The following is a 26940-nucleotide window of genomic DNA, read 5'->3' on the forward strand; positions in this document are numbered from 1 at the left end:
CTAGCAGGAAAAAACAGGTGCATAGGTGAACGCACAATGCCTGGGGGTAGTCCCATTCTTCTTGTAGTGCAGCGCATTGGGTCTTATTTTCCGATAGGCTGCCATAACCTCCTGGCCGACATACAGCCGCTTGAGGAATAGTTCGTATCAAACGCCCATCGATGGTGTCGTTCAATTGGCTCCATGTTTGTTGGGATGGCCAAGCATTGTCACCGGGTATGACTTTGCAACTAGAGTTGGCTTCTTGTGCTCGCCAGTCTAAGAAGGCAGCTGCATAAACGCCGGGCGCTAGCAGCAGCACTTTGGTAGAAAAACTAAACATTGGGAGTAAAGATGAACAGTAGCAATACGAAAGGATCAGAAGCCTTGCCCTGAATGCAGGAAATTGGTAACTTTCCCTGTGGAAGTTTATTTGCGAAGAAACAGTTGGCTCAAAGTCTGTTTTTTCGCACGTACCTCCTTGCAGTTGTGCGAATTCCGTTATTATCCTAGTACCTCCTATCAGCCAAACGCGTCAGCAAATTTAATCTTTGAGAGTGGCTGCGGATGTGATCGATAATGCACAGAATTAGAATCGGCTTGAGTTGCCTTTTAGGGTATGGTCAGATTTACGTCAGCAGCTAACCTAAACCTTACTTTAAGTAAACACAGATCAATTGCTTTATGGGAACTTGCAATATCTCGTCATATTCCGAGTGGTATAGCGGTGCGAGTCATATTGATGCATTGTGCTGAACCAAAATTAGAATAGCTAATATCGCAAGTAATACCAATTCAACAGAGATACTGTCGGTGAATTCGGAGTCAACTTCTGGATTCGGAAACAGCTTTATCCTATCAGGAGTGGAGCTCTCACGTACCCCTCATTTATCAAGGAGGTTGCTAGCAAGATGAAGGTATGTTGCATATTACTGTGTTTTATTCATCGACCTAGTCGGCAACTATCTCCTGAATGAACGCTGCAACCGATACTATGCCGACAGCGAAAGCACCGAGCCATGCAAAGAGGCCTGAAGTGGGCTCGCAGCCAATGTCAAGTATGTGGACGCAAATGTTTCCACCAAAGCCGACATACACCGAAGAGCAGGTACCTGATCTTAGTGGCAAGGTGTGTAGAAAAGAAAACTCGTCTTAAGCAGCGGTTTGGGCAGAAGAGCTGCATATGATAACGCCTACAACAGGTATACATTGTCACTGGCGCTAGCTCAGGCGTAGGCAAAGAGACGGCTACAATCCTGTATTCCAAGAATGCTAAGGTGTACATGGCAGTGCGACCTGGGACAAAGGCGTCGATTGCCATGGCCAGTATTCAGGCAGCAGTGCCCAAGTCGTTGGGCACTCTTGCTATTCTACCGCTAGATCTAGCAGATTTGAATGCGGTCAAGAAAGCAGCAGAGGAATTTGTCTCGCTCGAAAACAGCCTTCATGGGCTCATCAACAATGCAGGCGTGCAAGCGCTCGAAGACACTAATGGCGAAGCTCGCACAGCACAGGGTTACGAAGTGCACATTGGAGTCAATGTGCTAGCGCCGTTCTTGTTCACGCGCCTGCTCAGAGGCGTGCTAGCGGCGACGGCGCGCCAGGAACATGCTGGTGTTGTACGCATTGTGTGGGTGTCTTCAATAGGCACCGAGACGATCGGAGAAAATGAACGGGGGCTGTCGGCTGATTACCTTGACTACTGGCCGCTTATGTCGCCGCTCGAGCGTTATGGGCTAAGTAAGGCTGGCAATTGGCTACATGGAGTCGAGTGTGCGAAGCGGTATGCGAGTGGCGGCATTTTGAGCTTTCCAATCAATCCGGGCCATTTGAGGTCCGACCTATATCGCCAAGGGGGATCACTGTTCAAGCTTGCACTGAGGCCCGTGCTATTTCCCCCTAGATATGGAGCTTACGTCGAGCTATTTGCTGCCTTATCGCCTACATTGAGCATAAAAGACTCTGGAGCTTGGAGTAAGTACACACATGCGACTGTTGTGATTCTGATGATGACTGACGTTGTGTTTCCAACTAATTAGTTGTTCCATGGGGCAGACTCTATCCTATCCGTAATGATTTGGTTGATGCGACCAGAAGCGAAGCTGAGGGAGGCAACGGTCATGCAAGTGCGTTTTGGGAGTGGAGTGAGGAGCAGGTCAAGGCCTTCTTGTAGATAGCATTTTACAACTACTATACTATACGCATACTATCCAACCAGATTGAGAATTTCAGTCAAGTGGAGTAAAACACAGGTCCAAGCTGCTAATATGCCACGACATGCAATCATGAACACGGTCTAGAAAGGAGGCATGATCAAAGTTGGGTGCAAACGTTAGACTAAAATGAGATAGAATTTCGGCAAGAACAAGACGCATTTCCATGAGGGCGAGAGGCCGACCAAGACAGCTGTGCTGGCCCACTGAAAAGGGTGCATAGCCCGATGCATCTTTGACTAGGCCAGGGTGCGAGTGCCAGCGTTCGGGACGAAAGTCATTAGCGTTGGTGTAGAGGGCTTCGGAGCGCCCGATGGCATACTGCGAGGAGAAGACGGTCATATCGCCCGGAACAAAGGTGTCAGCGACGGTAATGCCTTCGGGTGGGGTAATGCGCATGATGGTCGATGCAGGAGGGTGCAGGCGCAGCGTCTCGTTGATGATTGCGTTGAGATATGGGGCAGCATCACGGAGGCGATGGTCGAGGAACGGACGGTTGACGGACCGCAGTGGCTGCAACTCTTTCCGTACATGAGGGACGTGTTGGGGATGTTTGGCGAGGTAGAATAGGGCAAATGCTAGAGTGGCTGCCACGGTGTCGCTACCAGCAATGACTATGAAACGACAATCATTGCGAAGGGCGGATAGGTCGCGATGGGCGGGTGGCTGGTGCTCGTAGTGGGCAATCATGGGAGCCATGAGGCTTGGCCGCTGGACGCGCTCGAGGTCGTCCATGAGCAGGAGACGGTCGAGATGGCGGTAGCAAAAGGCCAGGAAGCCCGTTGTTGCTTCGGTGGGCACGAGCGACTGGGCAATGTCGACGAGCAGGCGCATCAGCCACATGGGTAGCCGGCGGCCCATGATGGTCATGCCCTGGACGAGCTGTTGGACGGCGGCGTGCGTTGTGGCACTGTGCAGCATACCAAAGTCGCTTCCCAGGCCCAGGTCGCCCATGGTATCGAAGGCAAAAGCCTCGGTCAGCCGGGCAGCGTCGACGGGCTGGCCACGGGCTTGCTCCAGACGGGCGAGCAGGTGTTGCACATAGACAGCGACGCGCGCTTCATACGAGCGGAGCGCCCTGTCGCCAAACCCTTTGCTTCAGAGCCGGCGGCGGGCAGCGTGAAGGCCCATGTCGCGCGTAGCGATGCCGCGGTTAGGCTGCTCAAAGTCGTACATGGCTGCCTTTCGACAGCGGCTGCCAGGCCCGTGGATGGCGGCCACGGCCTGGGGGTGGGTGAGCATCAACGTCGAGGAGCCGACGCGCACATAGGCTCCGTATGTAGTGCTCAGCTGCTGGCTAAGCCGGTCCATGTCATGGCCGCCGAGCTGCAGCGACAGCCATAGATCGCCGATGCGCGCCGCAAAGGGGCCAGGAAAGCGGTTGAGCGGGTGGAGAAGCAGGCGATATATGAGCAGACTGGTAGTATAGAGGCCAGCCAAAAAGCATATCCAGACGCTGAGTGCCCAGCCCAGGCACGCCTGCCAGTCCTCCTGTTCATTGTGCCCACGCGCACTACTAATATTAGTAGCATATTCCTGGGAGCTCTGGGAGCTCTCCATCGTGCTTGACGTCGTCGTCGTCGTTATCATCGTCATAGCATCCCACGCCGTCGCTCCATATCGCCGCAACACGGCTGTAGTGCCCACCGCCGCCGCACCGCCAGCCAGCCATCGCGCTCCGCTACTATGGTGCTCTCCTCTGTTGAAGTAGCCGACGTGTGCAGTTACGCCTGCTGCCGCCGCCGTTGCCCCGTGTGCCAACTGCAGCTGCATGGTCGAAAAAGGCAATACAAATGGTAAAGTAACTATTGAGGAATGTCCTAGAACGGGGCACTTACCAAACTACTCCTTCTGCTACCCTACTTATCTTGCCCTCACGCCTTATGCCCGCACGCTCTTCAGCATTCGCTTTCGGTTTCCTAGACAGGCAAACCACAACCCCAAACGAGCCGTGGATACATTATTTGCCTGCATGCTCCAATCTGCCCGACGCCATGTACACTGCACTGCACTGAGACCTCTCTATCGCCCATGATGCTCCCCACAGACGGCCAGACGGCCGTCATCCAATCCAGTATACCTTCCGCTCCCAACCGTCTCCCACTCATTGTCGCCCACGGTCGTCGTCCTTTGCCGCCTTTGCCCTCACCCCACCATGTGCGTGTACGTGTGCTGGCAGTCGGTCTCAATCCAACCGACTACAAGATGGTGACCCACTTCTTCATGCAGGACAACACCGCCGGGTGTGACTTCTGTGGTGTCATCGTCCAAGTTGGTCCCGAGTCGGCACTGGGTCTGGGTCTCCGCGTCTGCGGCGCTGACTTCCCCTACCGACCCAGCAATCCCTACAATGGCGCCTTTGCAGAGTACGCCATAGCCGACGCCCGCCATCTATTGCGCATCCCAGACTCTGTCTCGGACCTGCAGGCCGCTGCCATAGGTGCTATTGGCTGGGGCACGGCTGCTTTGGCCATGTCTGACCCTACCGCCTTAAACCTGCCCGGACTGCCCTCAAAACCAGATGCAAGGCATCTCCCTGTCTTGGTCTATGGCGGTGCTACTGCGACTGGCATCATGGCAATTCAAATGTTGAAGCGGTGAGTTGCATGCTTCATTGATTCCAATGTTACATTCGCTCCCATTGCAACTGTCCCATCCCGAATAGCAAGAACCCATGCTGACTTCTAGCCCAAACAGATCAGGTTACGCACCCATTGCAGTTTGCTCGCCCCAGTCTGCATCTTTCTGTATCAGTCTTGGTGCCATCGGCACGGCGTCCTACACCTCGCCAACTTGCGCCCAGGACATTAAGGCAATTGCAGATGGGCAGGGTATCAAGTATGCCATTGACTGCATTACCGATCCAGAGTCTACGGCTGTATGTCTAGCCTCCCTCGCACGCATCGGCGCCCGCTATGCTTGCCTTGAGGCGGTTCCCGATGCCTGGCTTACTCGCCGATCAGTCGCCGTCAAGGTCGTCATGGGCTTTGAGGGTCAGAATTTCGACGTCAATCTCGATCATCCTGTCTACTCGCGCAAGGCGAACCCAGCCTTGCATGCTGTTGCTGCCCAATGGGCTGCTGAGTTACAGCCATTGCTAAATGCCGGACGCATCAAGACCCAGCCGATACAGGAAATCAAAGGCCGATTTGAAGCCGTCATAAAAGCATTGGAAATGTTACGGGACGGGAATGTCAAGGGCAGAAAGTTAGTAGTGACTGTTTCTTCGTAGAAACGCTGAACCAAGTTGGGGATACCAAAAAAATTCGGCACTATCTGATCTGACGAGATTTGTCCCGCGAGACTTATCTGATGTGGTTAATAGTATATTGATCCACGCATGCGTGCGTCTTTTTCTATAACAAGAAGCATCTTGACTGCTAGGTGAAGAAAAGGAAAAAACGCAATAAAATCACAATACAGGAGAAATGCTATGTCAGAGTGCCAATGCGATTATAAGCTTTTCTATTTTCAGCAATCACGCCAATGGCTACCGCAAAGAACAGACTGAGCAAAGATGTTGAAATCAAATGCTTACGGCTCGTGGTTGATAAAGGATGATACTGGTATACATGGGTATATTATGTTAGTTCTATTCTTGTCTGTAGAGGTATTCTTATCCACCAATCATAAGTTCTCCCTAAGTAATGCTCGTATTTGACTGTTTTCATTAGAGAGATATTAAGAGCTAAGCGCACGCTAGTAGAAATCTGTGCTTTTATCCTTGCTCTTATCCTTGTTCCCATTCTACGGCGCTTATTGATCTGCTCTTAGTAATCCTTCTAGTTCTATTGTATAGTAATGAAAATTATCAACGTCTTCCTCGTGCGGATGATTTTATTCTAGATCTGATTGGCTGATGGATTGAGCTAACGAAACTTACCCATGTATACTGGTATGCTAGTCTAGTTACACAATTGTCATAACCACATACATATGGTCATTCCCCCACGCCTTCCTTCACAATTGGTTTCAAGTGCACGAACAAACCCGGTTTGTCCCACACCAAATACGCCTTCTGATTGTCCATCCAACCTTTGCTCTTCTCTGTGCCTTGGATATCAAAGTTCCACAAGAATCGAGCAAGGATATAACGCATCTCAGCATATGCAAAACTGGACTTAATTTAGTACACCTTTTTCTAGTTATCAGGATAGGACAGACAAGCTCGACTTACTTCATGGCGATGCAGGCATGTGGGCCATAGGAAAAGGGGTGAAACCCCTCACGACGGTCCTGGTCAAACTCGGCGGGACGCTGGCCATCGGGTAGCCAGCGTTCGGGATGAAACTCATCTGCGTGCTTCCAGTATGCCTCGCTACGGTACAAGACGCGATGTGGAATTCCGACAATAGTCTGTATAAGTCACATGGACCACAAGTCAGATATGCTTCTTGGAAACATCTAACAATCAGGAAAGAATCCTTACATTTGCAGGAATGTAATCACCAAGGATCGTATTGCCACCAGCGGGAGTGGTGCGCCACATCGTGTTTGGGCCAGGAGGGTAGTACCTCATCGCTTCTTCGATGAACGCACCCGTATACGTCAGCTGCGCCACGCTTCGCATGTTGATGTCTTCTTCGGTTGGGAAAGTTTTACGTAGTTCTTCGACGATACGTTGTTTGACGTCAGGCCTGGTTGTCAGGATGAACGCCATGCCTGTGAGGACACTGGAAGTGGTCTCTGCGCCGCCACCGGTGAGCAGTATAGCATTTTTGAATATCTCTTCGTTGGTAAGGTAAAGAGTGCTACTCGGCTTTGACGACAGGATTTCCATAAAGTCATTGCGTGGTGTTGTCAGTGCCAATCTGCGCTCGACGACTTGGCGCAAGAGGAGGACATGTCTGTTGAAATCGCGGTATAACTGTAGTGTCGTTTTGATAGGAAGAAAGAGATAGAAGAAGGGAATACGCTTGCAAAGCAAGATTATATGCGTGACGTAAATGTTTGCAAAAACAAGCTGCAGCCACGGGTGCAACATGGAGTTTTCCATGCATCCGAAGGGCTCGCCAAACGACAAGTCCCCGATGAGGTCGAAGGTGCAGTAAGTAAACCATTCGAGCATGTTAATTGTCGCTTTTCCTCGACCGCAGATGTCATGCAGCTTGCTGAGAAATAAGTCTACATGTGTCTTGATCAGAGGCTCTTGCTTGCACATGGCGCTATAGGTGAAGCCTGGTGCCATGACGCGACGCATGCGACCATGATCACCCAAGTTGGCACCAACCATTTCGTGAGCATCCGGACTGCAGTACCACGTTGGCTTGGGATTCTCTTTGCGCTTAGCCGGCACGTAACGATCATATATATCCTCCCATGCCTCGGGGCAGGCATACGACAATTCGTTTGGCCCAATGCGGACGATTGGCCCATACGTGGCGTGCAACTGGCGTATTTTGTTATGCCATTTGCCTGTCATATACCAGAATCCATATGGAATCGAGGATATGGCAAAGAGTTTGGGGCCGGGATACTTCTTGAGTGAATGGAAAAGGATGTTCTGTAGGGGGCGGAAGAGGAAAATGTAGCCCACAAGCTTGAATGGCTGGTTAGCTGGGTATTTAGTTGATGCATTTGATGTTACATACAAGTACTGTTGTGGTAGATGCAATGAAGCGCCAGTCCAAATCAGACACCGTCGTTGCTATTTTCTCAAGGCCGTGCATGATGCTGACCTCGAAGAGACCCATTACTTGGATGGTGAATATGGGATACCAAAAAAGAGGAGTTGGTATTTTGTAGATGAGCCGGACGAAAGGAGCGAATTTCATACCAACACAATCTACGGCTAAGTCGGTAGAGCCGATTGCGTTTCAAATGCAGTCGGACCTCGGACCTGAAAGCATTCGTAAGCAGAGCTCATCTTATCGCGTGACAACTTGTATCAGAGATTGTCTAGTTTTACATACGCTATCGACACCGATTGCGCACTATCGGGGTCGGCTAGACCTTCTGAAATAAGAAGTTGACACCGTACATGGATCTCATCCAACGAAACGATAATCTTGCAGCCGGACGGGGCTGGTTCTTATGGATTGCAGCCTGATCCCTGCTGCATACAGGTATGTCATGAGTGAGGCTCTTGGTGAACCAGAGTAGAGCTGCACCCTTCCTTGACGCCGAGTAAGTAGTACGACGACACTCGCACCTACTATGTCCACAAGAAACTAGCGACCGGGACATTTTCCGAATCTACAGAAAAATCAGGTGAATTACTTCTCCTTGATACGACTACATATGCAGTGCCAGAATCCAATGCAGTATGCGCTTCATCGACGTCCTGAGCGTTAGCACACTCAACTCCATCATTTGAGCAACTTCAACTCTGCTGTTGTCTCTCATTACAATTTTCGGCACCCGTTACTTCCTTGTCCAAGACATCCCCCATGTTAGCAAAGGCTCCCACCAACGAGCCTATAGCTATCGTCGGTAGCGCCTGCCGATTTGCAGGTGGAGCGAATTCCCCTTCCAAACTATGGGATCTCCTCCGCAATCCCAAAGACATACGCAGCAACATAACCGATAAGCGGTTCAATGCTAATGGCTTCTACCACCCCGATGGCTCACATCACGGTCATATGAATGTTCTGCAGTCCTATCTGTTAGAAGAGGACACGCGCCTCTTTGACGCTGAGTTCTTTGGTATTAATCCTGTCGAGGCCAAAGCAATGGATCCACAACAGAGGCTGCTTCTTGAAGTGGTATACGAGTCGATTGAATCGGCCGGACTGAGTATTGACCGACTGCGAGGAAGTGACACTGCTGTCTTTGCTGGCCTCATGTGCGGCGACTATGAGGCCAGGATGCTTAGGGATCTGGATCAGGTGCCTACACATTTCGCCACAGGAACATCTCGCGCAGTCATGTCAAACCGTGTGTCATACTTCTTTGATTGGCATGGTCCATCTGTCACCATCGACACGGCTTGTTCGTCAAGTCTAGTTGCTGTCCATCATGCTGTCCAGGCACTTCGGTCAGGGGACAGCCACGCAGCGGTGGCATGCGGTTCCAATCTTATCTTCGGCCCCGAAATGTATGTAATCGAAAGCAAGCTGAAAATGCTTTCACCCGATAGCCTGAGTCGGATGTGGGACAAGGATGCGAATGGCTATGCGCGCGGTGAAGGTGTAACTGCCGTCGTCCTCAAAACGCTTAGCCAGGCCCTTGCAGACAACAACAGAATCGAAGTTGTTATCCGAGAGACGGGTATGAACTCGGATGGAGCAACGCCTGGAATAACAATGCCTAGCGCCAGTGCACAGCGGGATCTAATACGTAGCGTTTACAGGAAAGCTGGTCTCGATCCTGAATCTGCGGAGGATCGTCCTCAGTACATTGAAGCACACGGTACTGGAACACCAGCTGGAGGTGAGCTCTTCAGTTTGTATTGTTTCTTTACAACACGTTTGCTAACCCAATCGTGTTCTTAGACCCAATAGAAGCCGAAGCTCTCAGCACCGCATTCTTCGGTGAAGGAGCGAAGATGACCACTCCAATCTACACTGGCTCCATAAAGACTGTACTTGGACATACAGAAGGTTCAGCTGGTCTTGCAGCACTGTTGAAGGTCACGCAAGCCATGCAAAATTCTACCGTGCCGCCTAACCTTTGGTTCCAACAAATCAATCCCAAGTTGAAGCCATTCTATGGCAATCTCCAGATTCCTACCCATGCTCTCATTTGGCCAAAGCCATTTGGCCGACGCCCTAAACGCGCTAGTATCAACAACTTCGGTTTTGGGGGTACCAACGCACATGCCATTGTGGAAAGTTATGAGCTACAGTCACAAGAGCTGGTGGAGGAGGCTTCCAGTGCAGTTACGGTGTCAACACCGTTTGTTTTCTCAGCTGCCTCAACAGAGTCTCTTCGTTCTAACCTTGCTGCCTATGCGACCTATTTGGATGCCAATCCCCAGACTAACACACGCGATCTCGCGTACACATTACGCGAGCGTAGATCTGTGCTTCCTTTCCGTATTGCCTTTTCAGACACGACTGTGGAGAGCCTCAAACTAAGCATTACAACCCGCTTGGCCGAGTCTGGGAGTGAGAGTCTTGGCGTGCGCACGTGGGCGGCGGGCAATGGTGGACGCTCCAAGGTTTTGGGAGTCTTCACTGGTCAGGGAGCGCAATACGCTCGGATGGGTGCAGAGCTGGTCACTCAAATGGTTCTCGCGCGACAGATACTAGAGAAGCTGGAAGGTTATCTTTCTGAACTCTCAGAAGGCGACCGTCCAAGCTGGTCTCTCACGACTGAATTGCTTGCTGACGCGTCCGTCTCTCGAGTTGGAGAAGCGGCTATTTCACAGCCGCTTTGCACAGCAATACAGATTATCTTGGTCGATCTCCTGCGGTCGGCTAATGTTAAGTTTGACACTGTTGTCGGCCACTCTAGTGGCGAGATAGCAGCTGCATACGCAGCGGGATACCTCAGCGCACGCGATGCCATTCTTGTTTCCTACTTCAGAGGGCTTCATTGCAAACTCGCCACCAGTCCGAACGGGAACAATATCAAAGGTGCCATGCTTGCTGCTGGCACTTCGATGGAAGATGCTACAGAGTTACGCCAGAATGAGGAGCTCTTAGGACGCATAGGCGTGGCAGCTAGCAATTCGTCGTCGAGTGTGACTCTCTCCGGTGACGAGGATGCGATCAATGAGGTCGCGGCAGTTCTGGAAGACGAAAAGAAGTTCAACCGACGTCTCAAGGTTGATACGGCTTATCATTCAAGTCACATGTTGCCTTGTTTTGATCCCTATATAGCTTCGCTACGACGCGCGGGTGTGAAGGCAGTGCTGAGTAATGGGGAATGTACCTGGTTCTCTAGCGTCTACGGGGGCCGATCTATTAACCCATCTACTGACGAGATTAGCGATGTTTACTGGGCGCAGAACATGACAAAGCCTGTACTGTTCTCCCAGGCTGTCCAGGCGGCTGTTGAGGTGGCCCAAGATGCTGAACCTCACACTCTAGTGCTCGAGGTTGGTCCGCATGCCTCTCTAGCCGGACCGACCAAGCAAAATATTCAAGAGGTTCTTCAAAAAGACATTCCTCACCATGGGACACTTGTTCGCGGGAGCAGTGCCGTCACTGCCTTTTCAGCCTGCCTTGGCTTTCTTTGGACTCGTCTTGACACCGGATCCCTTGACCTTGGTAATTGCGAGGCCGCCCTCTCTGGCGGCAAGCAAAAGTCCACCGTCCTCGGCAATCTGCCCAGCTATCAATGGAAGCACGAGTCTGCTTACTGGGCTGAATGCAGGAAGTCGCGTCATATGCGCTTGTGTGCCCAGCCATTCCATCAGCTTCTTGGTGACGTGTCTCCAGACAGCGCTCCACATATCCTGCGTTGGAAGAACGTACTGAAGCCAAGAGAGATGACCTGGCTGGAGGGACATCAAGTGCAGAATCAGGTTGTGTTACCAGCTGCTTCCTACGTTTCTACAGCCATCGAGGCTGCACAATCTCTCGCTAGAGACAAGCACATACAGCTCATCGAACTGAGGAACTTTCACATCCACAACGCCATCACTTTCGACCAGAATGATGTCGGGATCGAAGTGCACATTGAGCTTTCCAACATTTCTATTCAAGGAAACCAAGTTCATGCCAACTTCACCTATTCTGCTGCGCTGGGAGACGAGATAAATGATCTCGCTCTTGCAGCCAATGGAGAACTTAAAGTTTTCCTGGTCGACGAGACGCCGGATCTATCGCTCTTCCCGAAGCGCCAGATACCGCCGCCTCACATGATTCCAGTGCATCCAAGCCGCTTATACAATTTCATGAAGAGTCTAGAGTACGACTTCTCAGGTGCGTTCCAGTCTCTGGTCAAGCTCGAGCGAAAGTTAGGGCACGCGACATGTCTAGCTCAAAAGGCAAAATCGTTGGTTCCCGATGCAGATGGGCTTCTCATGCATCCTATTGACTTGGATGCTGCGTTCCAGTCCGTTATGCTAGCCTACAGTTATCCAGGCGACGACCAATTACGTTTGTTGCACCTGCCAACGAGCATAGCGAAGCTGCGCGTCAACCCCAGCGTTCTCGCGTCTCAGCAATACACCGAAAACGAAATTACGGTGATAGATTCTACGTGCACTACAGCGGATCGGGCTGAGCCTGGAGAGGGATTTTCGGGCAACGTGAACATGTACGTTCCTGGTTTCGACCACGCCGCCATCCAGGTCGACCAGGTCAAATTTAAACCCGTTGGTTCAGACGCTAGCAATGACCGCGATGTGTTTTACAAGATGCATTGGGTACCTAGTGCGCCCGATGGAACGCTTGCTGCAGCTGGTGTCCCCTTAGGCAAACAGGATCATGATCTCATGTTCGTTCTGAGTCGCATCGCAGCTTATTATCTGCGAAATTTCGAGGAGCAGCTTCCCGAAGACGACCCTGCAAGGACAACAAGCCCTCTGTGTCACTACATGAATTATGCGCGACACATGACAAATCTTCTCAAGACTGGGCAACATAGGTGGGCGCACTTAGAGTGGTTGAATGATACAGAGCAGGATGTCCTTGATGATATCGTGGCTAAGGGCTTTATGGATAACTCGGATGTTAAGATCATGTTGTTGGTTGGAACCATTATGCCCCGCGTCTTCAAGGGCGAGACGACCATGCTCGAACACTTCCGAACCTCAGGTCTGCTCGACGAGTACTACTCCAATGGGTTCGGCACGAAGCAATCTACTCTGTGGGTTGCTAGTATTCTTAAGCAACTGACAAGCCGCAACCCGCATCTAAATATGCTCGAGATCGGAGCTGGAACCGGTGGTGCTACCAAGACGATCCTTCAGTCCATTGGTCATGACTTTGCCAGTTACACTTTCACCGACATTTCGTCTAGTTTCTTTGAAAACGCAGCCGAGACTTTTGCAGATTGGCAGGACAGTATGGTCTTCAAGGTATGCAATGCTGAAGTTGATCCCGTTCAGCAAGGTTTCGTAGCTGGCACCTATGATGTCGTCATCGCGTTCATGGTTGTCCACGCATGCGCGAAACTAGACGAGGCTGTTGCCAACCTGCGTAAGTTGCTCAAGCCTGGCGGTTTGCTAGTACTTGGAGAGGGGGCCAGCGACGGCGCAATGCAAGCTGGTGCGGGTTTCATTTTCGGAACTCTGCCGGGCTGGTGGCGTGGCGTTGAAGAGGGGCGCACACTTTCGCCCTTGGTGAATGCTTCCGAGTGGAATGCTATTCTTAAGGGTTCGGGGTTCTCAGGAATCGACACTATGTCGCCGCCGGAACTTTTTGATGCTTTCGGTATCACGCTCTTTGTATCTACTGCTGTGGATGAGCGCATTGAATTCGCCCGCGATCCCTTTGCCAATGCCAAAGACGCGGTGTACGACGCGGTCGTCGTCGTTGGAGGACGCACATCACCTATCTCCAAGCTTTCTCAGGGTATCCAAGCGGTATTGAAACCGGTGGCCAAGCAGATTGTGGCTTACGCCTCTCTGGAAGATCTGGATGAAAACGTCCTCGACAACGAGTCAGTCATTGTCAGTCTCGTGGACCTGGAGGCTCCAATCTTCAAAGACATTACACCACAGAGATGGTCCAAGTTCAGGAAGCTGTTTGAAACAAAGCGAGACATTCTGTGGCTCACGAGCGGCCGCCTAGAAGATGAGCCGTACTGCAATATGACAGTCGGCTTCGGTCGATCTGCTATGCATGAGGAAGAAACTCTTCGCGTCCAATATATAGACGTGGCGAACGTTGGTGAATTCGACGCTGAAAAGGTTGCAGAATATCTTGTTCGCTTTACTTCAACCCGTTTGGATGATAAAGATATCCTATACACTAAAGAGCCAGAAATCATCATTGACGCTCATGGAAAAGAGCTGGTCCCGCGCCTGTTCACCATTGAAGACGCCAACAACCGTCTGAACTCTACTACGCGACCCATCTTCGATCAGGTTGATGTTAGCAAGAACGTCATTAGCTTGGAGTACGGCAAAGATGGGCCATACTTCCGGCAGTTGTCGCGATACGAGTTTGCAGAGACAACGTCTACCAGGCGCGAGCTTGTAGAACTGCGTCTCACGCACTCCACCGCATCCGCAATCAGGTGTCCAACGGGCTACTATTATCTTGCTCTTGGATACGACAAGTCCGGGGCTCTACGTCTCGCTTTGACCAGTTCCTTGACTTCTATACTTTGCACTCCACTCGAGTCAACCATTGTGTGCGAACGACATAGCATCCCGGAAGCAGATTACGTTGCACTGATAGCAGCCGAGCTCATTGCCATGGCTGTTATTGATCCTCTCTTCGCTGGTCAAAAGCTAGTCGTGCACAATGCTTCCGAGTCTATCATTGGACCCCTTCTCGCCCATGCTTCATCCAAGAGCGTGGCAGTAACCCTCACAGTAGATTCCTTGGGTGCGGCCGTGTCTCCAGCTATCGCCTCGCAGACCCAGATACACAAGTTCTCCGCACGTTCGGATATTGAGGCCGTCTTACCTTCTGACCTGGTGTGCTTTGTCGACTTGTCGGCCTCGAATCAAGCTGAGAACGTGGCAATGATTACTTCATGTCTTCCCGCCTACTGCCGTAAGGAGAATATGGGTTCCATCTTGTCGCTACAAGGAGTAGACACTGGTGCCCCCAAATATTTGGTGGGACAACTTCTTTCCAGGGCTCTCAGTATGGCTAAAGGACGCGACGTGTTAGCTTTAACTACACCACTGGGTCTCGAGGCGCTTGCTAGAAGAGAACAGCACGTAGATGCTCTTGCAATTATTGAATGGACAGGGTCATTCACGAAAGTTCCTGCACGTGTCAACCGATTCGAGTCCAACCAGCTTTTCAAGTCTGACAAGACGTACTGGCTCGTCGGGTTGTCTGGCGCGCTGGGCATCTCCCTGTGCGACTGGATGATTGAGAGAGGCGTACGCTATCTTGTTCTGACCAGCCGAAATCCAAAGATCGATCCGCGCTGGATTCAGAACCACGAACAAAATGGTGTTGTCATCAAGATCCTCCTGTGGTATGTTTTCTGCCTCCTTTTCCATTCAGTGAATCATGTCTCGCTAACAGATTATTCACAGTGATGTAACAGATGAGAAGGCCATCATTAATGTCCATACAGAAATTGTGAAGACGCTTCCTCCCATTGTCGGGCTCTTGAATGGTGCCATGGTTCTGAGAGACGTGTCGGTCCGCAACATGGAGTTTGACCAAGTCACTGACGTTATCAGACCAAAGGTGCTTGGCAGTATCCACCTCGATCGCATCTTTTACAATGTCGATCTCGACTTCTTCGTACTCTTGTCTTCAATAAACTGTGTTATTGGAAACGTTGGTCAGGCTAATTACGCCGCGGCCAATATGGGCATGATCGGTGTTGCAGGTAACCGGCGCAAGCGTGGCCTTCGCTCTTCTGTTGCCAATGTCGGTGCCATCATCGGTGTTGGTTACATTACACAGTCTGACCGCCAGCTCGATGTAACGGTAGCGAAAACAGCTATGATGCATTTGTCGGAGCAGGATTTCCATCAAATCTTCGCCGAGTGCATGGAGGCAGGCCATCTAGACGATCCCAGTGGCCCAGAAATATCGACTGGTCTACTCTCGATCACTCCAGAAACCATCGACATCCCCCCATGGTACTCCGATCCAAAGTTTGCTCGTTTCCGCATCTACAGATTTGGAGGTAATGGTGGCAAATCAGAGGCGACAAACTCTGCATCTACCCAGGATCTCCTGCAGGCGTGCCGCTCCCAGGCTGATGTTATAAATGTTATCAAGCAAGCATATTGTGCCCAGCTGCGCAAGATGCTCCAGGTTTCCACCGTTGATGATGACCTGATGATGATGCGAGGTGTAGATCTCGGTTTCGATTCTCTGCTTTCTGTCGACGTACGGTCATGGTTCTTCAAGAACTTCCGCGTTAGTATTCCTGTCCTCAAGATTATGGCAAACGATGTACGCATGTCTAGCTTGGTCGAATTGGCTGCCGAAAGCATCCCCACAGAACTCGTGCCACAGGTTCAACAGATCAATGCCGACCAGCATGCCTCTCCGACACCAGATGGCGAGAACAGTGAAAGCAGCCACGTCGATACATCAAGCACCCGTGTCACTTCACCCAGCACTTTGGGCGATGAAACTCCTGACACAGACATTAAAACCCAGCCTGGTAGTCCTGCAATTGTGGACTGGGACTTTGAGACTACCCCGCCTAAGCCTTTTACTCTTTATGGGCTCCACGATGCGCCCAAGCCAAATGGGAACCCAGAAGTTGTCGTCCTCACTGGTTGCAGTGGCCTCCTTGGCCACCATCTTCTCAATAAACTTGTGGCCCAATCTTCGATCCGGAAGATCATATGTCTTGCAGTCCGACGCCTTAGTTCGCGCCTCCAAAGTGGAGAGCTTCCCACCCTAAATGAACGCATTTTTTACTATGAAGGCGACCTTAAGTCCGATTATTTCGGCCTGGACGTTGCTACCTGGAGTTCCGTCTTCTGCGAGGCAGACGCAGTCATCCACAACGGCTCAGACACCTCCCACCTGAAGTATTACTCGGCATTGAAGCGGGCGAATGTCGACTCTACAAAACAACTCGTATCCACATGTCTGCAGCGTATGATTCCCCTTCACTATGTCTCGTCAGCTGGTGTGGCCCTCTTCGCCGAGCTGGACGCTTTTCCGCCAATCTCATGCACGATGACGGGTAAGACCCCGCCAGTCGACGGCACACACGGCTATATGTGTGGAAAATGGACTTGCGAGAAGATGCTTGAGCGGGTACATAAGAAATACGGTTTGCGTATCGTTATCTAGCGCCCGTCAACAATTATTCGCGATGGCGAAGACGCAACGGTTGAACGCGCGGGATTCGATTGGGTAAACTCACTCCTTCACTTTGCACATAAAACACAGACTGTGCCAAGAGTTGATTACAACGCTGGTGCATTTGATCTGGTGTCTGTTGAAACATGCTGCGAGGATATCATCCGCGAGTTACTAGATCAAGGACGAAACGGCATCACGTACGTGAACAACGTCGGTGATGTGGTGATTCCCATGGCGCAGATGGCGGATATCGGTTTGAGCAAGGTGGGCAAGCCATATAGCGTTTTGCCTATGAATGAGTGGGTGAAGACAGTAGTGGAAGCGGGTATGCATCCTGCTGTTGCAGCGTTGATTGAAACATTTGATGAGCCGGGGGTGGAGAAATATCCGGCGTTGCTCAAATCATGAGGCATATAGAAATGTCAGACTGAAGGGTTTTTTGATCAAGGACACGTTTATATCAATTGCGATGGATTGCTATAATAATAATGGGAGAAATTGATCGCATTGATTGCTCTGAACTCCACTCTGGCGGCGCGTAGGCGCGCCGCCTTATGAGCGCTGTCGCTACTGTAGCTGGTCAGTGCATGTAACAGTTCACCCAATCCAACTCCCCGCTTAGTAGACTGGCAAATGGGTAGGGGTTGGGTTGTAATTAGGTCACTAAGAGTTTAGATGTTATACAGGGTTTAGATCTATACTACTCTAGTTATAAAACGGTTAGGTGTAATTAGACACAGGTACAGAGTAGCAAGAGTGATATTATAGTAAACAGTCTAGATTTACTTAGACGAATAGCTACTAAGCCTTGGTAGAGTTTGTAGTGCTTATATATGTAAGAGAGGGAAAGAGCTAACTAATAGGGGCTAGAGTTGGTTAGGCTATCCAAAGGTAGCCGGAGTCGTGATGGGAAAAGTAATGTCTTGACACTAGTTAAGTCCGCCACTATAGCCAATAAACCTTGTACTAGTATTTTGTAAGATAATTATTTAGTAAGATAGTAAAGTAGTCTACATATATAGATCAAAAGTACGCTAGTGTAAGGGGCTGCGCTCCGGGGAGCAATCGCGAGGCATACAAGAGGTTGTATTTAATAGAGAGCTAAGCTTCTAAGCTACGTAGCTATCTATATATAAGTAGTTACCTAAGTAACTATTAGGCTAAAAAGGTATAGCCTATCGGGTACCTCCTGAGCGTCGTTGAGGCAGTTGGTGGGAGCTTAGGTGCTCAGCGCAGTACCTGGGTTCTCACGAGTCTACCGAGATTCCATCGAGGATCTCATCCAAAGGGCGTTCAGCCTGTTACACTTACTCTTCTAAGATTATACTAGAGCACTTCTAAGGTAAAATTATCTACGCACGGAAAAGTTTTTAAGCACATTTAATAGCGAAGCCCCTAACCTCATAGAGTACTATTTAAATTCTCTTCTTCTTCTTCTTCTTCTTCTTCTTCTTCTTCTTCTTCTTCTTCTTCTTCTTCTTCCTTTTCTATATATATCAAAAAAGTTAAAAAAAAACAATCTTAAAATCTTGTACCATTTTGTCGCTTTTCAACCTTTAAAAGAAATACTTGGACCTAACCCTCTACATGTAGTACTCTACTCTATACAACATACTAAGCGCTAATTCTACAAAACAGCCTCTAAGAAGCGAAGTGATAGCATAGATTCTAGAGCCTTAGACGGGCTATTGATATGCCCTCAACAAGCCCCTAATATTTAATTAACTATCTAAAAGCTGTCCGATAACACAATATCACGCTCTTTGTCCTTATTGAACTACATATTTAGGGACATTACCCTTAATAATCTGAAAAGGTCTACTGCATGTCTTCCTTTGGTAGAGTTTCACTTAGAAAACGCCCTCGTAGGAACTTTGTTGATGGAGCGAGTAGATGACAGTATTTAGTAGAGGAAGGGTGGCTCACACTGCGTGCGGTGCAGGGCGTTCCACCCGCTGACATTGGAGAATTTTCCGTTGGCTTTGCACTCCCCGGCCGTTGTATGGTCCTGAGACGCCCTCATACACATTCTCTGGCAGTCATTGACCTCATTGTTCTAGAACCACCACATGTATGAGCAAGTTAAGCTTGGGTGTGAAGTGATACGTGACGACTTACAATCACGCAGCAGTGGCTGCCGTCTGGGTAAAGACACTGACAGTACGAAGCAGCAACGCTGCTTGCACCAGCAAAGAGCATAGCAACAATGGTGAGAACGCGGACCATGTTAACGTTGATGAGGAAGATATCGTTGGAGTCGATTGTGGTATTATGTGATTATGAGGGAAGTGATGGTGCTGATGAGTTTTTGTAGAGCAGTCAGAGAAATCACCATCTTTATACAGTCTAGCAGATTAAAAGACCATGCAACACGAGTCACAACATACCTGTGCGGATTCACGAAGCACTTCAAGAGGGGACGTGCACAAGTCACATTGAATTGCCGTAATGAAGCTCACGGAGTCCGTAAAAAGACGCTTGTGTTCATTTAGCAAGCCTCCTCGCCCTGTTAATTAGACAAAGCGCTTATCTTGTTTCCACGATAGAGTTTCGATGAGCGTCTTTATGACGAATGTTTTCCAATAATTAAGTTTAGATAAGGATAGTAAATAAGTCAGGACTACTTGACAGGGGATTGAAGTGAAGTCAGAGTCAGACAGATACTCGGCTAGGGTTAATTAGGGTTGAGTTACTAAGCACTTAGATCAGTTTGAAAAAGCGAGATCACTAGTGACAGGAATAGTTATATACATCTCGAATACGGCAGGTATCCGTGCCCGCAGGACGCAAGTTTGACACAACGCGCTACACAAAACAAGGACTGATGCACAATCTATCTTAAAGCGCGATTTTAAAGCCACCAGGCATCATTGCGTCAAATACACACTTTTGAGATGGGGAACGCACGGTGACACCATGACCACGGGGCGACTGGGACTAGTGCGGTTAGGCGGCCACTACCACTAAAGTGATCCTGACTAGTGTCAGTCTAAGACGGTGACCGTTCTTATGGCAAAAGTAAGGCAGGTTACGATGCAGCCCTCCTGCGTGAGCGCCACGAGAGTACTTTGGGGGGACAGCGTAGCCTCCACCAAACCCTTAAACATGCGCACATAAGAAGGCCTCATGTTCATCTAATTATTGCGATTAACATTTTAGGACTTAAAAGATGAACATTCGAGGGATACAAATAATCCTAAATTTATGCACAAGGTTTAACATAATCGTGTAGTTTACAGACGAAGAGTCTTCTCATTTCTCTTCGTTGTTTGTACCAATACGGAAATCTAAGTCCCTTCTCGAACAAACCAAGGGTGGCTAGAAGATTTCAAAATGCGTGTACAACAAGGTACCTAGGGTATAATTTTGTTCTGAAAAACAAAATCGAGGGAGGCTTTCAATATCAAGCCAGGACACAATACAGCTAACTGTACATCTACCGTCATTCTGTGCGGGACCTCGATATCACGATTTATGCAGGACTAGCTCATAGTGCGAATTGGAGAGTAGGGTATGTAGGGTGGTTTCATTGACTGCCATACCTCTATATTGGGTATCGATAACTCCTATGAAATGTGATCTATGTACATGCAAGCTTCCCAGCGAGGTCCTAACAAACTCAAGAACCGAGAATGATTTGGAAAAAAATGTTTGCCATGATGTAAGGAAATGACAGCTTGGGCTGAGATGCGTAAGGCAATATGGGGAGATCCTTTGCATTAATTAGGCGCGAGGTAGTCGTACTTGCAGCCACGGCGCCATCCTCCGTTCCACGTGCTAACGTCCGAGTACTTGCCACCAGCATTACACATCCTGTCTGAGTTTCCATTGTTTATGCAGTTCTCCACGCAAGATTTCCTGATGCCGTATGCCTAGCAAAATATTAGATTTGGTCCTTTGCCTATCCCATTTGATTTCGCTGGGGCTATCATTGGCTTACAACAACACAGCAGTGTGAGCCATCCGGGAAGAGGCATTGACAGTATCCATCAGCGGCGACAGAAGTGACGGCTGCGAAGATAACCGCAAAGATGGAAAGTCGAACCATTTTGTTGTAGTTGGAGGTTGATGAGTAGTTAAGTGGGATTAGGAGGTTTGTAGAACTTGCAGTTGCTAAGTTGATGTATTTGCAAAAGGAATAGAGACGCTGTCTTAGTATGTTGGGTTTGAAGAGGATTTGTAACTTTATATAGACGGCAAGCTCATGTTAGTCTGTTAATACTAGTGAAGTCTTGTAGTTAGTCGAGTAAAAGATATGTTGTCACGACAATTCCAGTGGCGAGGGGGCGCACAAGCCAACATGGACATGAATCGCTGTAACAACGCAACGAAGCACATTCCCACGCTTGTCATCATACTCTAAACTTAAACCAAGCCCGAGCAGCTCAAAACAGCGCACAGATTATCGGACCGAGCAATGAACCGAAAGTGGAAGAAATTGACAAACAGGATCAACTATAGTCACAGGGAAAAGTATCATGGATAGAGAGGTTGGTCAGTGAATTTACAGTGTTTTGAATAGCGACCGGAAAAGAAGTGCGTTCACTCCTGTTTGTTAGAACCAGTAAGGTTGACCTATGTTGCCTTGTTTTCTGTTACTTATAATCGACATGCTATAGTTTTTCACCCACCATACTTTCGCCTGTGACCTTTCGCCTGTGACTATGGTATGTCATGATTGCGGATTAGGAAATATCCGTAAAATGCATAGACACACGTAATTACCCGTTTTTTTTAGATAAGTGGTACTAACTAGGCTGACTCGACCGCACAATGTAGAGCGATCTAAGCACTACGTCACTAGAAATTTCCGACGCCTCGAATTTAACAGACCACAGACATACATGGACACCTCCAGATTCTACGAAGAGACATTGACATCTATCAATGTTTGCAGGATCTTAAACGAGTTTCAATCAAAGTTTCTCTGCTTGGATCGGTTTTCACACAACAACAGCAAAGTCGCACTACTGTATAGAACTAAGGTAGCCTTCAGATATTTTCATTATACTTTGGTCTACGTCCTTCACATCTGGCCCATGATTTGGCATTACTAACCCCTTTTAGTTATAACTCAAGGAGATTTAATTTATTTGGTATTGTTAGAGGGGCTTGCGGCGCGCCTGACATGTTCGGCCTTTTTTCCTGCATTAGTTATCAACGCTAGTAGTTTTCTAGAATCCCGGAGACAAACTTTGTAAATGAAAGCGTTGTATGTGACACTCGCAAGGCGCAAACGCTAACGACTGGTACAGGGAGGTGGACTGTAAGTTGTGTCATTCAATGACTCTCTTTTGTGTTCAGCTAGACAGTTGATGAAATACTACCTCACCTACATATGTATAAATATCAGAACACCAACCGCTGTTGAAAAAGACATCCAGCTCACGGTAAACCCCCAACACTCTTCACCTGAATTCATTCATTTCTACATTCTTCTACTACCTACTAAAGGCTTTCCAACAACCGCCAAAATGGTCCGCATTCTCTCTCTCGCCACTCTGCTGATCGCCAGCGCCATCACTACCCAGGCTGCCCAATGGTGCCAGTGCCTCTTTCAAGACGGCTCGCACTGCTGCGTTTACTCGGTGAGCAACCCTCCAGCAACGGCACAGTGTGAAGTCTATATGTTGAATGCTAACTTGGGATTAGGATCCCCAGATTGGCAACCTCGACTGCCAGCGCTGGTGCATCAACGCCCACCGCGCCGATGGTGCCACTAACCCTGACCCTCTTGAGGTCGGCACCCCCTGCAACTCTAATGGAAAGTACAGCACTGTTAGTGGCTGGAACGCTCAGTATCGCACCCCTTGCTACAAGCAGTAGATGATTGCCAGCTCAAGTGCACAGCGGCTCTTGATGGATGGACGATTGTTAGAGGATCATTGTATAGAATTTGTGACAACTACAAGGGGGTTGCGGTATAGGTCTGGTAATTGCTATTCATTGCATTTTGTACAAGAAGAGGTGCGATGGCGTGGACCTTGTCCAAAGTTACTACGTGGTCACGATATAATAAACGGTGATAGTCCTAAAATAGAAACTGCCTCACCATCCGTCGTGCTCCCCAGAGTGGGTGTTGTTGAACGTGCATATCGTGATGTGATTGGATACCAACGGAGCCAGGACCACCGACGCAGGGACAGCCAAGACATCCCATTTCGTGCACGGTCTTTCGCCAATCTTTTCAAAGAAGCTTCCCCAGTGTGCCACGTTCCGGGTATAGTATCGTTGATTACTAGCTAAACGGCGCGCAAAAGATTGTTCGGGGTAGGAGAGAGAGGGAGTGTAACGGGACATTGGTGGCAGCCGTCATCAGTACTTGAGTCATGGACGAGGCCAACTGAGGGCAATTTGCAGACCCTTGGTCGTGCAGCTTAACACCTGCCTCAAAGAGGCGAATGGCCATAACTGCCATCATATCCGTATCGGTAGTTTCATTCGCCACCGCGAGCAGCGCCATGAGGACTGCCTGGTAGATGTGTTTAGCCTAGAGACTGGCGTACCGTCTTGCTACCTAAGGTATAATGCCGTGCTACCTGCGTTTAGCTAGCCCAAATGGCTTCGGGCCTATTTACCTCTGTCTCTAATTCCTAGCCACTAAACCTAATGAGGAAAATTCCGTATGAAGAACAGAACTGGAAACACCGTTAAAGTCGGAAATGGGTGGGTCGCGTCTATAATTCTTGACTAGATTTCATCGGTCCTATAAAATTAGCCCCATTAAGTAGACATCGTAGCTACAATGACTCAATACCGTGTACTAACTGTGAACAGATTGATTGATGGGAATTGTGACAGCCTTCTCCTGATATCTGAACACGGCCCGATCGTAGAGTCTTGCTTTCTGTGTCACCGGCTGTTCTGAGGCGACACCTCCCACCTCTTGATCCGTCATCTTCACAATCCCAAGCAATGAAAATGGTTCGTCGCGGGCTCGAACAAGATGCCGTTCAAACACCTCCGTCGTGGCATTGGCAACAAAGGTTTTACACTGCACCTAGTGAACAGATCGCATACAATCAAGTTCATCCTTGATGTTGGACTTGTCTATATCGACGGTGATACTGTTTCTTCTATCTATGCTTTCATGATTTTGTTGGTCTAAAGTCCGCTATATTACTTCTCGTAGTGGTTGCCTTCAATGCATTTCTCATCTGAAACATGAGTAAAGTTAGCTGGTATTGGCGCTCTATTTCAACATCATTGGCGAAAATCAGGCTCTCTCCGAAAACGATGACGACCCCAAATTCTTTCAAGGAACGATTCAAGAAATTTCAGAGCCCAGTGGGGTTTTGTAATTGATGAGAGACGCGTGGCTGAGAAATCTTCGTACCTTTTGTCGCAAAGCCGGTACGGCAAGGTAGTCTTTCTATTTGTATGTGTTCATTCATTTGGACGTTTTAAAAGAGGCCCAAAGCGACACCATTATAACCTCGGGAAGGAATAGATTCCCTTGAGGTGTTTTGTCCATGAGACCGAACTAGTGTAGGACAAGCAGAGAAGCGGGCTCAAGGCTAGACGGGCACCTGCTGAGTCGGTTCCCATCAAGAGCTGGAGGAAAATGAATGATGTTGCACCTCGGTGATTGGTGGACTTATGCTTTTTTAGACTTCTCAACTGGGCCAGCAATTGCTGTAGCTGGTCCCTATCTCGGAGAAAGCAACAGTAGCTTCTCGCGCGACGGTGTGCTTGAACCTTTTAGTGTTGGTCGTTAGGTTCCAGCGTTAACTATTCCGCGACTAGTGGTCCTAACAGATCTTTTTTTGGGAAGTTAGGCGATGGTTCGTCTGCTATGATCAGAATCACTATGCATGCCTCCGTATATTCGAAATAGTGTAGATATTACATAAAACCCCATATCACGCTGTATGCAACGAGAGCTAGCTAGTTCTCTCAGCTTGTTGCTGCAACGCATGAGTCAGTAGTAAAGATGCAACGAACTCCCAGCATAAGGCCAGCATAGCATTAGCAAAAGAGTTCTCCGCTTTGTTTCTTCAACCAGGCATCGCTAGTAGGACAAGTATAGTGTGTAAGTATCTATAGGAAGAAGAAGATGTACTAATTCAAGACTTCAAGACAAGCAGCTGATATGACCACGCTTATTGGCGAGTTGACCTGGGTGAGCCCAACGCCTAGAATGAACAACTTAATGTACCAGAAGGATCTATTCATACAGCGGACTCTTTCCAATAGCTACTGCACCTCGTAGTACCAAAACCCAGTAATGGGCGCATTACAGCGGTGTAGCAAAAGAGCGCGCTGCACTACATAGAGACACTCGCAACATTGCGATAATACGACTTTGAGATTAGTTACAACGGGCGCCAGTTTTCATGTCTTGGGAAGGGGTGCTCACAGATGGAAATAAAATGAGAGTTTAACAGGACGTACTACATGCCAAATGCGGATCACGGGTTTTCGTCATCCAGCAATCTCATGAGCAACGTCAGTGTACGTGACGAGGTCGATATGAAGACACTATGCAACGACGTAAACCTACTACAAGGCTAGGAATAAATTCAAGGTTTCTGTGTTTTGTCATATGTTTTATTTTAAGCTTTGTCTGTCAAAATTGATTGACACAGTTGAATGAATTCGACAAGTGTGATGCCATGAACTATGTGGCAAGCTGCGCAATTGGATCGGTAACCAATGTTCAATGTCCCATGCCTGAAGATCCCGGTCGACAGAGCTATACATGTCTGCCACTAGACTTCTGTAGATTAGTATGGAGAGTGTCCCGTAAAAGAATTAGCACCCGCCTTTGCTGGAAACAATTCTTTGTCTGCGGTCGCTGAGGTTACTCTGAACCTAGATAGATAGTCTGTATTGGCATCACTAGACTGCCTATTCATTTGATATGGCACATATATATTCAATTCCTAGAGAGGCACGAAGCATCCTCATCTGTAGAATCTTCAAGGACCCGCTGTTGGTGCACAACGTACCCGAAAGCGCGGCCAAAATTGCAGCCAGGTCGGTCAAGACCAAGGGTACTGACAAGCCCAGTATATCCATAAAGTAGCGCTTTATTGAGAGTGTAGCTGCACTCAAAGCCTATGGTATCTCTGTGATGTCCCTCATAATCGGGAAGAAGTGCAATACTGATCCTGGTGGCGAAATTATTATCGATACATGAGTAAACCATTGACAAGGTGCTTAAAACAAGTCCTTTCCTGGGTTTGGAGACTGAGGTGGTCGGCGATAACTCAACCCTATCAACCCGGCTAGCTAGCATATTATACCTAATTACGACAATCATGACAACATGGGTATATACCGCGGCCTCGCGACGAATATCTATCGCACAAATGACGACCGATGCTTCCATGGAGATGGAAGCATGAACCCAACTTCAGTCTTTACAGCCCTTATTACTCAGCCTAGCTCGCTGATTTAGTTGATTAATACCCCACAGCTGTGTGGCAGAACCTATGGGCACGCTACAACAAGCCCGTGTTCCGGCACAGCAACAATACGAAAGAAATATTTCCTACTATGCTGCTGCTCATCCAAAAACTGAATGGCCCCATAATCTTCAACACATCGTTTTTAGAGATACGAGAAGCCAAGGTCTTAGGTGCGACTTTCGTTTTCCCTTGATCTTTGCTGCAAATCACAGATGGAACGGTTAACCTAAAGTGCGATCTTGGCATATAGGACAACAGGGTGGATTTGCCTCTGTGGCGAGCAAACCTGCATGTTGACATTGTTAAAATATGTCTTTCGCCACATCGATATCCTCATATCTTCACAAACCTCAATCAGTTGTATTACATGAGATTGATGAATGGAAATCTCGTATCGATACATTCTAGTGCTATTTGGAATATTAACATAGCATTCCCTTCGACTGTGAGAGAGATACCGGTATCGAACACGACGGCGCCGATGATAGTGGCGAAATTAAACACGAACAGTCAACTGCTAAAACCGCCAAT

The 26940-nt window shown here is 48.8% G+C and overlaps 9 protein-coding genes across 9 annotated transcripts; 5 read left to right on the forward strand and 4 right to left on the reverse strand.

Moving 5' to 3' along the window:
- Window positions 1-973: 973 nt before the first annotated feature.
- PSV08DRAFT_181199 (uncharacterized protein) lies at window positions 974-2152 on the forward strand (the record flags this gene model as incomplete). The annotated part of the gene is made up of 3 exons (XM_014218666.1): window positions 974-1108; window positions 1182-1953; window positions 2019-2152. The coding sequence occupies 3 exons, from the start codon at window positions 974-976 to the stop codon at window positions 2150-2152; spliced, it is 1041 nt and encodes a 346-aa protein (XP_014074141.1).
- A 55-nt stretch (window positions 2153-2207) lies between these two features.
- On the reverse strand, window positions 2208-3965 carry PSV08DRAFT_181040 (cytochrome P450; the record flags this gene model as incomplete). The annotated part of the gene is made up of 3 exons (XM_014218667.1): window positions 2208-3288; window positions 3367-3705; window positions 3799-3965. 3 exons carry the CDS (start codon window positions 3963-3965, stop codon window positions 2208-2210), a joined length of 1587 nt encoding a protein of 528 aa, XP_014074142.1.
- A 261-nt stretch (window positions 3966-4226) lies between these two features.
- Window positions 4227-5424, forward strand: PSV08DRAFT_371450 (chaperonin 10-like protein; the record flags this gene model as incomplete). Its single annotated transcript, XM_014218668.1, has 2 exons — window positions 4227-4789; window positions 4890-5424. The coding sequence occupies 2 exons, from the start codon at window positions 4227-4229 to the stop codon at window positions 5422-5424; spliced, it is 1098 nt and encodes a 365-aa protein (XP_014074143.1).
- Window positions 5425-6132: 708 nt separating this feature from the next.
- On the reverse strand, window positions 6133-7861 carry PSV08DRAFT_181121 (cytochrome P450; the record flags this gene model as incomplete). The annotated part of the gene is made up of 4 exons (XM_014218669.1): window positions 6133-6307; window positions 6370-6548; window positions 6622-7731; window positions 7784-7861. The coding sequence occupies 4 exons, from the start codon at window positions 7859-7861 to the stop codon at window positions 6133-6135; spliced, it is 1542 nt and encodes a 513-aa protein (XP_014074144.1).
- A 720-nt stretch (window positions 7862-8581) lies between these two features.
- Window positions 8582-16984, forward strand: PSV08DRAFT_371451 (uncharacterized protein; the record flags this gene model as incomplete). The annotated part of the gene is made up of 3 exons (XM_014218670.1): window positions 8582-9563; window positions 9626-15188; window positions 15250-16984. 3 exons carry the CDS (start codon window positions 8582-8584, stop codon window positions 16982-16984), a joined length of 8280 nt encoding a protein of 2759 aa, XP_014074145.1.
- Window positions 16985-18495: 1511 nt separating this feature from the next.
- On the reverse strand, window positions 18496-19293 carry PSV08DRAFT_301873 (uncharacterized protein). The gene is made up of 2 exons (XM_014218671.1): window positions 19115-19293; window positions 18496-19052 (listed from the first exon to the last, which is right to left on the reverse strand). The coding sequence occupies exons 1-2, from the start codon at window positions 19220-19222 to the stop codon at window positions 18900-18902; spliced, it is 261 nt and encodes an 86-aa protein (XP_014074146.1). The 5' UTR covers window positions 19223-19293; the 3' UTR covers window positions 18496-18899.
- A 1268-nt stretch (window positions 19294-20561) lies between these two features.
- On the reverse strand, window positions 20562-21155 carry PSV08DRAFT_362587 (uncharacterized protein). The gene is made up of 2 exons (XM_014218672.1): window positions 20937-21155; window positions 20562-20868 (listed from the first exon to the last, which is right to left on the reverse strand). The coding sequence occupies exons 1-2, from the start codon at window positions 21042-21044 to the stop codon at window positions 20716-20718; spliced, it is 261 nt and encodes an 86-aa protein (XP_014074147.1). The 5' UTR covers window positions 21045-21155; the 3' UTR covers window positions 20562-20715.
- Window positions 21156-22374: 1219 nt separating this feature from the next.
- Window positions 22375-23047, forward strand: PSV08DRAFT_362588 (uncharacterized protein). Its single transcript, XM_014218673.1, has 2 exons — window positions 22375-22584; window positions 22649-23047. The coding sequence occupies exons 1-2, from the start codon at window positions 22471-22473 to the stop codon at window positions 22820-22822; spliced, it is 288 nt and encodes a 95-aa protein (XP_014074148.1). The 5' UTR covers window positions 22375-22470; the 3' UTR covers window positions 22823-23047.
- A 3360-nt stretch (window positions 23048-26407) lies between these two features.
- On the forward strand, window positions 26408-26602 carry PSV08DRAFT_181106 (uncharacterized protein; the record flags this gene model as incomplete). The annotated part of the gene is made up of 1 exon (XM_066091886.1): window positions 26408-26602. A coding segment is annotated over one exon (195 nt), but the record flags the coding sequence as incomplete, so codon positions are not given.
- Window positions 26603-26940: the final 338 nt, after the last annotated feature.

This window comes from Bipolaris maydis (genome assembly GCF_028858645.1).
Source record: "Bipolaris maydis strain C4 unplaced genomic scaffold PSV08scaffold_8, whole genome shotgun sequence".
Taxonomy (NCBI): Eukaryota; Fungi; Ascomycota; class Dothideomycetes; order Pleosporales; family Pleosporaceae; genus Bipolaris; species Bipolaris maydis.